The 14,528-nt window shown below is 36.7% G+C and overlaps 1 protein-coding gene across 1 annotated transcript; it reads right to left on the reverse strand.

Annotated features, from left to right (window-relative positions):
- Positions 1-279: 279 nt before the first annotated feature.
- Positions 280-12,159, reverse strand: LOC18435467 (D-3-phosphoglycerate dehydrogenase 1, chloroplastic). Its single transcript, XM_006845512.4, has 5 exons — positions 11,514-12,159; positions 4,942-5,318; positions 3,237-3,347; positions 2,921-3,016; positions 280-2,104 (listed from the first exon to the last, which is right to left on the reverse strand). The coding sequence occupies exons 1-5, from the start codon at positions 12,100-12,102 to the stop codon at positions 1,433-1,435; spliced, it is 1,845 nt and encodes a 614-aa protein (XP_006845575.2). The 5' UTR covers positions 12,103-12,159; the 3' UTR covers positions 280-1,432.
- Between the last annotated feature and the right edge of the window lie 2,369 nt (positions 12,160-14,528).

A 14,528-nucleotide genomic window follows, 5' to 3' on the forward strand; every position in this document is an offset into this window, starting at 1 on the left:
CGCATGCTAACGGCATCCATGTAAATTTATCCTCAAAAAGTGTTTGTGGTCTCGAGAGATTTCACATAACAAAATTTAAAGATCTTTTTATGTATGAAGCTCCATTTGGCGCACTATTTTAATATTTCAAATAATTTTTAGTGTTACTAAAGTGATCCTTATAGTTGGGATAAAGCTCACGTGATGATGACGCGGATAACAACTATTTATACCCCATAGTATAACATGTTGCTAAGTTTGAGAGACGTGTAGAATGACTCCTGAAATAAGTTCTCGCACTGCAATTTTAAATTTCCATGCTATTATTCCAAAACCTGCTGGCCTACTTACAAAAATTACATACTGTCACATACAACAAGCTCCTCTTCGAGCTCCAAATCACATAACTAAAATAAAACCTCTTCCTACTCAAAACTCAAAAACTCTTATTATTCGCCAAGTTAGCGAGAGGTTTGAGTGGGTACCACACCCTAGAACAAATAATCACTCCAACAACCAAAAGCTAATTCCGAAAGGAATACACAATAACATATGCAACAGTAAGAAAAACAGAACTACGGCCCATTTGCTAGGACAAAAGTAGTACTAGGTAAAACCCAGTTTCATCCGAAAAGGGACTCGAAGATATACCCATATTCAAAATTCTTGTCTAATTGTAGGAATCATATAATATGGCAAGCCACATGAGATTTGAAGTCCATTATTGATAGGTTTGGGGGGAACCAAGAGGCTTGCAAAAAATGGCACACAGACCTGAAACAACAAAATGGAGAGAGGGAGAGAGGGAGAGCAGGGGGGGAGGCGGGGGGTGCATGAATGAGTTCTCATACATGCAAATGGGGAAGCTTTTGTATGCATGCTTTGAGCTTGATGAACACAAACTTAACAGAAGGGAAGGGTTCAAGAAAAACATGACGTAGGAGGGGGGAAAGAGAGGCTCATGAAAAACTGCATAATGAGAGAAATTGCAAAGGACACACAAAGAGAGAGAGCGAACATGAGAGAGCAGACAGCAAAGAATGGCTTGCACGCACAGAGATACTGTAAAAAATGGCCTGCATGCATGTAGAGAGAGGAGATGCTAACTAGCACAGAATGGCTTGCGCTCACCTTCATAGAATGACAAGAGACATGAGTATGGAGGGAGAGAGACGCTCATGGAGAACTGGCCTAAGGAGAAAAATTACAAAGGAACACACAAAGAGAGAGAGCATGCATTAGAGAGCAGACAGCAAAGAATGGCTTGCGCGCACACAGAGAAGACTGTAAAAAATCGCTTGTATGCATGTAGAGAGAGGAGATGCTGACTAGCAAAGAACGGCTTGCGCCAACCTTGACAGAAAGACGATGAGAGAAGAGTGATAATAAAACCAAAAAAAGGATTGTGCCCACAGAGAGAGAGAGAGATCACTCTCAAACTCCCCTCTCAACATCAGAGCTTGAGGAACACAAACTCCTCAATTGCCGGCACCTCCCCAATCAGCCTCAAAGTCTTCTTTCCCGGCTCCTCATCCACCCCAATCGCCATGATCGCCTTCTTCCCCCGAACCGTTCTCCCTACACTCATAAAATTCACATTCACATTGTCCTCCCCCAATATATTCCCCACCCTCCCAATCATCCCAGGCTGGTCAACCTGCCTACACAAGATCAGGTTCCCTTCAAGACTAACATCAACATCAAATGATCCCACACTAGTCAAGTGAGGAACACCATCCTTAACCCTCCCCTCTACACTCACTTCACCAGAGTCGGTGACAGCACTAGCAAACCGTGATCCCACACCTGAGATTTGGACCCTAATGGACCCAAGGGGCTCAGCAGGGGACCCATCGTGGACTATGCGCTCTTCGCTAATGCGAAGACCCCTTTGTTTGGCTGAGAAATCAGCATTGACGAGGTTGATGAAGGAGCTTGAGATGGGCTCGATGATGCCCTTGGTGACCATGGCACGAAGGAGGCGAGTGTCAAGGTCATCAGGGTTGCGGGAAGTAGTGTAGATTACTTTGACCTGTTTGACACCACTGCCGCCAGCAACAAGCTGGACTGCAAGGCGGCCAAGCTTCTCAGCGAGGACCACGTAGGGCGCGAGCTCTGTGAGGACCTGGATGAGATAGAATGGCAAGTGAGTTTAAGGTGTGGCATTATCTGGATGGGAGGGAGGGAGAGAGAGAGAGAGGGGGGGCATAATTGGCATTCAGAGAATTATGGGTGAAGGTGGGAGTTGGCATGAGAGGAAAGTGGGCAACACTAAGAAAAAGAGGGAGGCAAGTGAATGCTAGAGAGAGAGAGAGAGAGAGAAGTTTAATAAAATGTCATAATCTTTATAAAGGGAGGCTTGAAGAAAAACAAAGAGAGAGGTGAGAGGGCATATGAAAAATATCATGCATAACAGGAGAAATAGACTGTTCCAGCAAACATGTTAGTCGGCTACAATATCAGGATAATCAAAATACAAACATCAAATGCATACAGCTACGAACATGCTAGTCGCTTACAACATCAGGATAATCAAAATACAAATATCAAACACATTTAAAAAGAAAGACTGTTCCAGCAAATTCGGACACAATGCTATGAATTTCCACGTCTTTGTCTTTTGGCAGTAGACAAATTCAACAAATAAAAAGAAATAATTACCGACTTGGAAATCATCGAATCACTAAAAAGGTTAACCGAATAATGTTTACAGGAAATGTAACAGCAGTTACACCAAAAAATATGGATCACTGGATAAATATGCACAATGTCCATTACATATCATTTAAATCCAAATAGCAAAGCTTTCACCTTATACTGATGACTGATGAATTGTGAAATCAAATTTCATTTTCCACACAAGAAAAAGAAAATAAACAAAACCAAGAAACAGAACGAATTAGCAAATATGTGACTCCAGGATCCAAAGATAAGAAGTTACCTCAGCAGGGACCATGGGAGCATTCACAGCAGTTGAAGCAAGCTCCCCTTTCAAAGCCCCAACAACAGCCTCTGCTATTTCAATGGCTACTCCTTCCTGAAAAAGGTTACAATCGAAATCATTTTCTTTAAGGAATGATAACATCGAGCATTCCCAAAAACTAACATGGGGGCCATACATAATTTCAAAATCACAAGAAACATAAACGAAATATAAAGGTTTCCATTCCAAAATTTCCAAATCAAAAGGAACAAAATAAAGGTGTAAAGGAGACACGCAACATCTCATAATTCAGCATTCAACGCAAAAAGCAGACCTGAGCTTCCATGGTACTTGCTCCAAGATGAGGTGTCACTGTTACCCTTTCATGTTGTATCAACTTGTTCTCCTTGGGTGGAGGCTCTTCAGTAAATACATCAAGTGCAGCCTAGCCAAGGTCAAAGCACAAATCATCAACATGAAGTCAAGTTTTCCACACAGAAAGAGAAAACATGAGTGTATACATTCAATCAGTGAAGGTTTACATTTCTATATATGTACAATCTTTCACTATGCATGTCTGTCAATTTTTAAGCGAAACTAGGAAGAGCAAGTGAACAAACTAGCCCTTCTTACATAGACAAGTAGATAGATAGGATTTGTTGACATAAGTAACTTTGGATGACCTTTGTTAACTTACAACATTTCAGAATCACCCTTTCCCTCCCTCTAATATTAATCACTTAGTATAAATTATGCCATTTGGCATGGGTGATTACAAAAAGGATGAAGTTTCTATAAAGCCTAGGGTATATGAAAACAAAGTAATGCATCACCTCGAATCCTCATCGGCATAGCATTTTGGCCATCGAAAATTTCAATGATGGCTCTAAAACAAATTTCCAACACCAACTATGAAATTTGAAGCTCAAAAAAGGGTACAGATCTTCTGGATCCATGAACACCTATTTTTAGGGTGAAATGGACGGTCTAGATAATGTGACAAAAAACACTATTTTTTGGGCTTGAAATCCCTTTTTTTTTTCACCACCACATTATGTCAAGGCCGAGATGATTGATTTAAAGGTTTTCCAATGCGAGAACTACAATTTTGCGAGTTTTGTGGTGAGGCTTTACTTAATTTGATAGGGTTGCAGGCCGATCGAACCATTTTCCTCACAAAAATATGCCTTTGGGAGGCAAAGATTTTTGGCCAGGATAACATAGCCCTACTGGACCACTAAACGTGCGATAACAAATATTTCTGCGTATACCATCGGAAAATGACAAAAACTAGCCCATCTATAAGCAATTTGTACTAGAGAGTGGGGAAGTGAATAGTTCAAAGATTTTGGAGTAGGTTAATGAAATTGACCCCTTCTAAAGTGTGCCAGAAAACACATTTAAGGACATTAGGGCAAGAAAAAAACAATGGCATGTCACTAAAAAGCACATGTCTTATATCTATACACAAGTCAAAATAAAAAGGACTGTCTATTTCACTTTTCATTCCATGAATTGGCAATATAACTATCATTTCTTGTGCAAAAATATTTTGTTGTGGTCATTGTATTACATGAACAATATTGCAATTGAATTGCCCATTTTCCAAATATAATCAATGAAGAATTTAAGAACCAATTGAAAGTGTTCTACAGTCCAAAACAGCATTTGAAAACTCAGTGACTCAGGCTCGAACTCGTTAGAGTCAATCAGACGCAGCAGGGCAAGGAGCCCAGTTCAAAAACCCTGAGACTTGCATGAGTCCCATCAGTCACGGACTATCACAGAACCAATTAATTTTTGTATTGGATTAGAAATCGAGAGGAATCGCCGATATTGTACGAGAACCCCAAATCAAGACGCAAGTTGTCCTATAGATGTTGTATCCATGCCTATTCGAAATGCGAATTATAGTGGCTGAGTCTCACCATTGACTCTCTCTCAGGATCCTAGCAAGTCTTAGCCTGGGTCCATGAATTTAATCTCTGGTCCAAACCAAACAAAGATGCTCATAATAAAAGAAACAAACAGCACAATACCTGGGCAACAATCCCATTATCAAGGGCCCTCACCAAAGCTTCTTCATCAATAACACCACCCCTTGCTACATTGATTATGCGCGCCCCCTTCTTCATCTTTCCAAAAGTCTCATCATTGAATACTTTCTTTGTGGAAGGAGTGAGAGGCATGTGAAGTGAAATAAAATCAGCAGTGGAGATGGCCTGGTCAAAGGTGACCATATCAACCGCAATAGCACGAGCACGGTCAGCAGGGGCATAAGGGTCATGTGCCACCACATGCATTCCAAGGCCTTTAGCACGCCTAGCCACTTCAGACCCCACCTTTCCAAATCCCATAACAGCCAGTGTTTTCCCGACCAAAGAGACACCAACATATTTGTTTCTTTGCCATTTTCCTAGTAAACGAGCCATAGGTCTCAGAAAAGATTGAATTTAAATAGAAGACACATAGGAATTCTGACCCTATTGTACTAGCATTCATGAATTGCATCATTCAATTATGTTGTATATAATCACCAAGAGGTTGATAAAATGCAACAACTTTAGATTCATTGATACTAATTCACAAGGAAACCAATGTTTCATGATATTAACTTGCATGGAACCCAAACGTAGCGAAAAAAAGAATTGAATGGAACCCAATGTAGCCATAGAGAATTTCCCTAGTTGATGCAATTCCTAGCATCAACTGCAAAGAAATCATCCTAATACAACGTTGGACATGATTCAATAGATATTGGATCCTTGCCACACCAAATGCTCGTATAGGAAGCCAAGGCGCATTCTCTGATAAAAGAAGATTCAAGAATTTCATGTTGCTTCTTGATGTTTTATGGGTATTCACATTATTCCAAAAAAATGCACTTTTGTGGAAAAGACAATGGCAAGGAATCTTTGAGACTGATAAATAATTCGACCTATAAAAAAGGAAGTGCAATAAAAAAATGAATGTTAAATATAAGTTAATGGCAAGCAATTACCATGTCAAGAAACCATGAAACAAAATACTAAAATGGTAGTGTTCAAAGTATTAAGCAAAGGCTTCCCTTGAGATCAGTAGTGGATAGTGGCCGTAATGGGTCAGTGTCAACAGGAATGAAATCATGCCTCCCATACCACCTAGGGGGTGTTAGATAACAGGAGTTGCAGTTTCCCTAGGAATTTGGGGAAATCTCGGACGTCTGGAAATTGGGCGAAATGGGAAATTGATGGTCAGGAATCTAGGAACCCCTGTTTGGTAACCTGTCTGGATTGCTTAGTGTTAGCTAAAAACCACCTGTTTTAATTGTTCATTACATGATTCATTGATTAGAACTTGAAATTTATCTTTCGAAGGAGATTTTTTGGTTATAACCCATCCATAGCATTACTTACAATATAGATGGTTCAGATGGTAAATTCTTTGTCCAATTAACCAATGAATCCCTGCCTCCCTCCCTTTCCCTCCCTCCTCCCTCCCTCCCTCCCTCCCTCTCTGCGGGTGGCAATAAAATAGACACTTCATAGCAACAGGATGGATGGTTCAGATCAATCATTGTTGATTCGATTATTCTGTACATTACCATATACGGACATGAAACATCAACCTTTAAGGATGTCTCTTGACTTATCAGCAAAATAACCACCCTATGATAACTATAATGGGCCTGAAAGTGCCAAAAGGATAATGATTTTATTAGGATAAATGATGTTTCACTCTTTAGTAAGTTGAGGTAGGTGTTGTTTATCTAAACCACAAAACAGTGAAAGAGTGAAATGCTCTCATCCCCATTATGATTTGAAGTTTCACTTTACCAGTGGTTGATTGAAAGCTTTGTCAATTAAACTCTGATGGTCAAAAGGACAATGAATCAGACCACTGACCACAAAGTTAATCTCTAACTGCACAGCATTAGCAAGCTTCCATGTGTGACAATTCATCCCGAGCGAAGTGAGACATACATTATTACATATTGTAGAAAAAGTGCAGCCATTTATTATTCAAATATAAAAAAAAATTAAAATAAAAAATAAAGAAAACAGAGCCATTTTTCCATCGAAAACCATAAGAAAACCTTCTCATAGGCATTAAGCACCAAACCCAAATCAGAACAAAGCAATATTAATGCTCATTAATGTAGTAATCTGAAGAATTTGTTGATACCAAGTAAAATTGCACGTTTAGCACATTTGGCCTAAATAAAAGACCAAAACCTCTTGAGTTGATCACAACTATTGAAAGTTGAAACTCGTGATTCATAGGTTGCACAATTATCTCAGTTTACTTAGTGACATACCCAACCGTTGTGTAATAAACAATTTGTATGACTGATATAAATTACTGACATAAGCATATTACTGATTAAGTGGTATTACCCACATTGACCATTACATTGTATGCTATAGTTAAATTGCATAAGAAATATTACCGATCAAATAATATTACTTATACAATAACATAATTTTGATAGACTACTTATATCATACGTAATATAAGTAATTTACTTATATCACAAGTAATATAAGTAATCTTTACCTGTAAATCCATGCTAGGTTCGTTCTGTCTCACAGGATTCCCATGCTGGGTTCATTGTATATCATTTTACAGATCTACTACTGCTTTATTTCTACTACTACTTTAGTACTTGTATATCAGTTAAATATTAATGATTTACAGTACATTAACTTGTGTTATGTCTTAATGCTTTGCTAAATTTTGTAGTGTCATATAACTAGAGCTAGTGAAAAAAATATTTAGCATTACAAGCGTAATTCCTAATTTTGTCAGACACAAAAAACTACAATTTACTGCAGGGAAAGGTTTCTATACTTCCCCTATAGCATAGAAGATCTATGCTTCCCCTACCATCCAGCCGTCCAATTTTGATCAAGATAGCCACTCACCATTTAATCTTAGATCCGACGTCTCAAAGTATTTTATTTTTATTTTTTTTTAATACAAATTGTATGAACATGAAATTTGGTACGTGCCATCTTCTCATTGGGGCGCACCTATAAAAAAATATTAAAAATAATTTTTCGATAAAATATAATGACCAAAATACCCCTTGAAGCTTTCAGGGGTATATTGGTCATTTTATTTTATTGGAAATATTTTTTTTATATTTTTCGCTAGAGCAAGTTTAATAGAGGATTGGACGTCCAAAATTTGGTGTCAAAATAGTTTATAGAAAAAAATTAAAAATAAAATAGTGTAGAGACGTGACATTGTGATTGAGGCAATCTTAGCCTTCCATTCAGAATGGACAGTTGGATAAGGGGAAGTATATAAGTTTTATATGGTAGGAGAAGCATAGAAAGCTTGCCTTTTACTGCAATATTACATATGTATTTGAAACTAATATATTGGAGAGACAAAGTGAAAAGAAAAAAAAATCACAGTTTTCTTTTTACTTTTATAATTACTACCAATCTAGACAAATATTACTGATATTGCAGTAAATATTAGAAAGATAAGAAAGAGACCAAATACTGCTGATATTTACAGTAAATATTACCGGTATATTGCATATCAATAGTTTTACTGATATAGCTGGTCAGTAATATTACTGATATTACTGACGAGTAATTTACTATAAATCACTAAATTAAAAGAGAGAGAGGGTAATATACCTTCAATGGGGATGTCCTCAAGCTTCAAGACACACACACACACAACCTCAACGAAGCTCTAACATGGCCGAAAGATCCTCAAGCAAGATAGCCCTAAAATGGCAAAAAGCTTTGACAGAGAGGAGGCAGACTAGAGGAGAGAATGAAGAAAGAGAGAGGAAAGAAAATGTTCTGTGCAGAGAGAGAGCCTTCTGGTATATTACACCCAAACCCCCATTCCCCCCCCCCCCCACCCCACCACCCAACCATGCCTCAAGGTTTCCCAGGCCTTCCCAACTTCCAGGAAAAATTGGGCTCCCTACTTTCCCTGATCACATATGCTTTCCTCCTATCATATGGCAAAAGAAGTAGGGCCAGGGAACATGCTCGACTTTTCCCTGTTCCCAAATGCCCCCAGTGTCGACAACCAACACCATCACACGCATTACACAGGTAAAATCCATTCTGGAAGTGTTCCCATTCGCAGCCTAGGCCACCAAACAAAATCATTGATGCGTGCAAGGTAAGTGGAGCCCAATAAAATGGACCTACTGTGTGAAAACTTAGTGTGCACCTATTTAGTTTGACTAACTAAAACATAGGAAAACATCAACTCCATAGAATGCTTTTTCACAAACAGGTAAACTAGTTCTAGGGCTGAGAACTTGTGTTGCACAAATTTCTCTCATCCATCATCTCCTTTTCAGGATCTCGTATTCTTCTTGATTGCAGCAATCAATATCACTTTATTAGCTAGTCATAGTCTTCTATACGTGTCAGAGGGCTTGAGCCGCACAGGTGACCATGTACAACTCTTGAATCTCTCTCATGCAAAAGAATCACATATAACTACAATTGTCGTAAATCATACCCAAAGGTAAATGGCACCAATGACCAAAAATAAATGTCCCTAAATACTTTGCAAATCACTGGCAGCCCGTTCATAGTGCATCTCAAAGAAATTAATCTATAACCAAACATATCTACTGGTTCACATAAGCACCTAAGAGAGCCCACGCCAATATGATATTAGCCTTTAGGGATTACAATTGCCAATGGCAATTTACAAGCATTCATTCTCCAAGTTCGAGCTAAGCACTGTAGCACTTAGCAAGCACAATTCCGATCAAGCTACCCACCTTGGATACTAGCAAGTTCATAGATGATAGTACCTCATGGAGCCTAATTTATTTATCTTCCTAATAGTGCAGAATCTGTAGACTGTAAACAGTGATTTAACCAGAAAATGACAGGATCGTATCAGTGCATGACAGCAGAAACAGAAATTATCAAACCAATAAAGTAATGATATGCCTTTTTTACTTTGCCGGGGATCTCTAAACCATAATCAAGTAAAAACGCACAACATCAATGAAACAAAAGCTTCCTTTCCCTTCCATCAAAGTTTATCTTTTTCCGTTACTCAACAGAAGCCACCAAATGGCTCTCTCCAAGAGATCCTTTTTTCACTAACAATGACCAAATGCAGAAATATAACAGGAAAAGGCAGGGACTTTATTATTGGAAATTCATCATACAAAGTCAAAATTGTAGAATATAACTGTGTATATCAATGTCCAAGAATTTCACACAGGAAACGGAAAGGATCGAATTTAATCAGAATCAAGCTTTTTTAAGCATGCCACTCTTATAAAGAATTACACTTTCACAACAAAATAAGTTCAATATACACCAGTGGTTATGAATTGCACCAAAACAAGTATGTTATGTGTCTTTCTGAATGTCTGACTACCATGGTATAAATTTTCCATTTTAGATGTGCATAGAACATAAGTAGAGAAAAATGTCCTTAAACCACCTTCAGGCCAATTTTTGCACTTAAAAGCCTCTGGGAATCAATTACCTCCATAAAAGTATAGCACTACAATTGAATGCCACCTTGCTAATAAAATACCCCTACTGCTTTCCTATTTCAGCAGTGTATATATACTAAGTGAAGCAAATTTCTTAAATATGTTCAGTGCAACAACACTTGTATACTAAAAAGCTCATTAGTAAAAACAAGGTACAAATCAAACATAGGATATGTCTCTCTTATTCAACCTAAGCCACTTCCCATGCATAATAAACACAGATCATGCCTGCAACTAATCCTGCTGACCAGAAATGATTTTCAGCAGTCATAATTTTGAATTCCACCCATGTTTTCACATTCCACAGATCCAATCACCACAACTCAAATTTCAACCCCTCTTTAAACAGATCTGCAATCTTTGAATGCAGAAACATGTACTTCAGGAAAATCCAAAGAAAAAATCAACAAGATTACAGTTACAATTAAAAGGACATATTGATTTAGTAATCACGCAAATTTGACAGGTTAAAGGTCCAAAGAATTATGAATCATAAAACACTCTGGTTAAATAAAAAAATCCAAAAAATGTATCAAGAATAAGCCTAGACAATGCTTTCCAGTTTTCCATGGAACATTAGTATACATATAAATGAGGAAAATCTTCAGAATTGAGATTTTTTCTCTGGATTCTACGGATCAGATAAATTTGTGATTACCTACTGCTAGTATGAAACGTATACAACGTCCACATGACCAAATCAAAAGTTAATGCAGAAGTTTCAAAATCTAAAAAATCAAAATTCACATCTATATAAATAATTTATGGAAAACATAACGAAATAATTATAATAATAATAATTATAATAAAATAAAATAAAAGGATCAGGAAATTTACAGATCATTCCTTCTCCATATTTCAGAAATCATAGCCAAATTCAAGGGTCTAAATTGTAATCTCATCTTTTAGCGCCAAAAAGCAGAAAAGATAAATGCTACCTAAAGCTAACCCAAAAGCTTTTTCAAATAAAGCATGGAAGCAAAAGCAAATTCAATCGTTAAAAGTTAAAAACACTGCTACAAAACAAATGTTTTAAAAAAATGCAATTACACGCTCTCAATGGTCCATCATAAAATAGAAGATAAGGGATCAACAAGATAATCAAAGAAAAGAGAAGACGCTTGCCAAGTTTCATTGATGCATCAGATTGAGCAACATTTCTAGCCATAGCAACCATTAGAGCAATCCCATGCTCAGCAGCTGCAACAGTGTTGGCAGTGGGAGCATTAACAACTAAAACGCCACACTCTGTAGCTGCCTGTAAATCCACATTATCAATTCCAACCCCTGCTCTTCCCACTACCTTCAACCTCCCTTTAGAGGCCTCAAAAACCTCTCGATTCACCTTTGTTCCGCTCCTGACTATCAAAGCATCACACAGAGAGATCTTCGAGCAAAGATCCTCCGGTGTCAAATTGTATGAGCAATCAACATTTGCAAAGCTTCTCAATACCTCAAGGCCGGCCTCCCCAAGCTTCTCTGAAACTAGCACCGTAGGCTTCGAATCCGATGCCTTAACAGTGAGATCTCTGCGTTTAGAGAGAGAAACAACTCTAGAAATTGAGGATTTCAGGGGCTGGCCTAAGAAGGAAGCTGAAGCGAGAGAAGGACGTGGATTTTGACATTGTTTGAGAGAGAGATAGGAAAGTTGCAGAGAAGGTAAGCGCCTTGAAATTGGAGGCGTGAGTAAGGGTTTGGCGTTTGACGAAGCCATGAAAACCCTAATGAAACTCTTCAGAGCTCGCGTTCTCCTCTTCTTCTTCTTCTCGATAGTGAAAATGGATAGAGCAGCGACATTTATATGCGGATCCCGCCCCTCTGTGGCGCCACTTGATTTAACCATGGTTAAAGAAGAGTATATTTTCAAACCCGAATATAAAAAAAACAAAATGACACGGTTCTTTCTCTCCCACAATTGAGGGGCATTTAGACCCTCCGGATCACCGAATCCTGTAGGCCCCCTTTCTCGAAAAAAATTTTTGCCATGTTCTCCTTTTCGTTATATGTTGACTATTTTACCTATATTCAATCTGGGAAATCCAGGTTCGTCCTGCTCTCTCGCTCTCTTCGCTTTAGGAAAGGGCTTAGAGAGAGATAATATGGTTTAGACTTTAGAGTCTTTAGACTTTAGAGAAAGTGCAATGAGGGAATGTGAGCAGGGTGAGGTTTTCGGGGGGAGACTTTAGGGAGAGTGGCCCTTTTTCTCCTTTCGGGTGAGACTGAGGGATGAATTCCTCTCTATTGGTTTTTGTTGCTCAGTGATGATTGGCCCATGGCTGATCAAGGGGAATCGAAATTAAGATTGAGCCTCATTAAGATCTAGGAAAGCTTTCTATGTTCCCCTGTAAACATAGAAGTTCTATCTTTCCCGGTCGTCCATTTTTTATAAAGAGAGTCACACACCGTTTGATCTTAAATCCGACATCTCAAAGTATTTTATATGTAGTTTTTTTTAATATAAATTTTGGTATGTGTCATCTTCTCATTGGGACGTACCTATAAAATATATTAACAATAATATTTCGATAGAAATAATGACCAAAATACCTTTTGAAACTTTCAGAGGTATTTTGATCATTTTATTTTATTAAAAATATTTTTTTTATATTTTTTGTTAGTGCGAGTTTAATAGAATAATGGACGTCCAAAATTTGGTATCAAAATAGTTCATAAAAAATAATTAAAAATAAAATAATGTAGAGACGTGATATTGTGATTGGAGTAATCTTAGCCCTCTACTAAAAAATGCACCGTTGGATAAAGGGATAGAAATGTTGTAAGGGGAACATATAAAGTTTTCCCTTAATATTTAAGTTAAGCAAAATAGAACTATTGTAAGGGGAACATAGAAAGCTTTCCCCTTATATTTAAGTTAGGATTTTGCCGTGTTTTCATCATTAAGGGGTCGTTTGGATCCTAGGTTATCCAAAACTTTGTTTTGTATACCTAGGGTATATTGCATAAAAATTCGTTTTGGCAACTTTTTGGATACATAACCATGTTTTCTTCGACGAATAAAAAGGGCCAAAACATGGGTATACAATGTAAGCGGGAATACAACTTGTGACAACGCTATTTTCACACACCAGAGTGCTCACTTTATTAAATAAAATTAATTATGCCAAAATATCCATACAAATTAGAGAGAAACCCTTTCAAATTTTAAGTTTTAGAGCGATAAAGTATCTTAAAATTTTTAAAAAAATAATTATATCAAATTTTAAAGAGATAAATTACTAAAAAAAATTAGAGAGAGAACTATCTCAAATTTTTAAGAGAAAAACTATATCAAATTTCAAGTTTTAGAGAGAGAAAATATCTAAACAATTTTAGAGGGAGAAATTACCTAAAATTTTTTAAATAGATAAACTATATCAAATTTCAAGTTTTAGAGAGAAAGTATTGTAAATTTTTAGAGAGTGAAACTAAATCAAATTTTCAAGAGAGATACTACCTAACATTTTTTAGAGAGATAAATATCTGAAAATTTGATGTGAGAGAAACTATTTGAAAATTTCAAGTTTTAGAAAGAGAAAATATCTTGAAATTTTAGAGATATAAAATATATCAAAATTTAGAGAGAGTGACGATCTAAAAAATTTTAAGGAGAGGAACTATCTAAAAAATTTTAGAGAGAGAAACTATATTAAATTTCAAGTTCTAAAAAGATAAAGTATCTTAAAATTTTAAATAGAACAACATCTAAATTTGTAGAGAGAGGAACTATCTAAAAAATTTAAAGAGAAATTATTTCAAATTTTAAACTTTAGAGAGATATTGTATCTTAAAATTTTAGAGAAATAAACTATATCAAATTTTAGAGAGATAGACTACCTAAATATTTTTAGAGAGTAACTATCTTAGAACTTTTAGAGAGATGAACTATCTCAAATTTTAAGTATTAGAGAGAGAAACTATATAAAAAATTAGAGAAATAAGCAACATGTAACTTTTTAGAAATAGCTATCTCAAAAAATTTAGAGAGATAAATTATATCAAATTTCAAGTTTTAGAGATAATGTATCCTAAAACTTTAGAGAGATAAACTATAATAAGTTTTAAGGAGAAATTACCTAAAAATATTTAGAGAGAGAAACTATCGCAAAATTTTTAGAGAAAATTTCTCTAATTTTAAGTTTT

This window comes from Amborella trichopoda, chromosome 12, assembly GCF_054954075.1.
Source record: "Amborella trichopoda isolate Santa Cruz 75 chromosome 12, AtrichopodaSantaCruz75HAP2 v2.0, whole genome shotgun sequence".
NCBI lineage: Eukaryota > Viridiplantae > Streptophyta > Magnoliopsida > Amborellales > Amborellaceae > Amborella > Amborella trichopoda.

What these genes read in the sequence shown, in the direction of transcription:
- LOC18435467 (XM_006845512.4), bottom strand. Translation starts at nt 12,102, where the DNA reads ATGGCTTCGTCAAACGCCAAACCCTTACTCACGCCTCCAATTTCAAGG. An exon ending in TGATGCATCAATGAAACTTG is followed by an intron (nt 5,319 to 11,513) that starts GCAAGCGTCTTC and finishes CTCGTTTACTAG; the next exon opens with GAAAATGGCAAAGAAACAAA. An exon ending in ATAATGGGATTGTTGCCCAG is followed by an intron (nt 3,348 to 4,941) that starts GTATTGTGCTGT and finishes GACCTTGGCTAG; the next exon opens with GCTGCACTTGATGTATTTAC.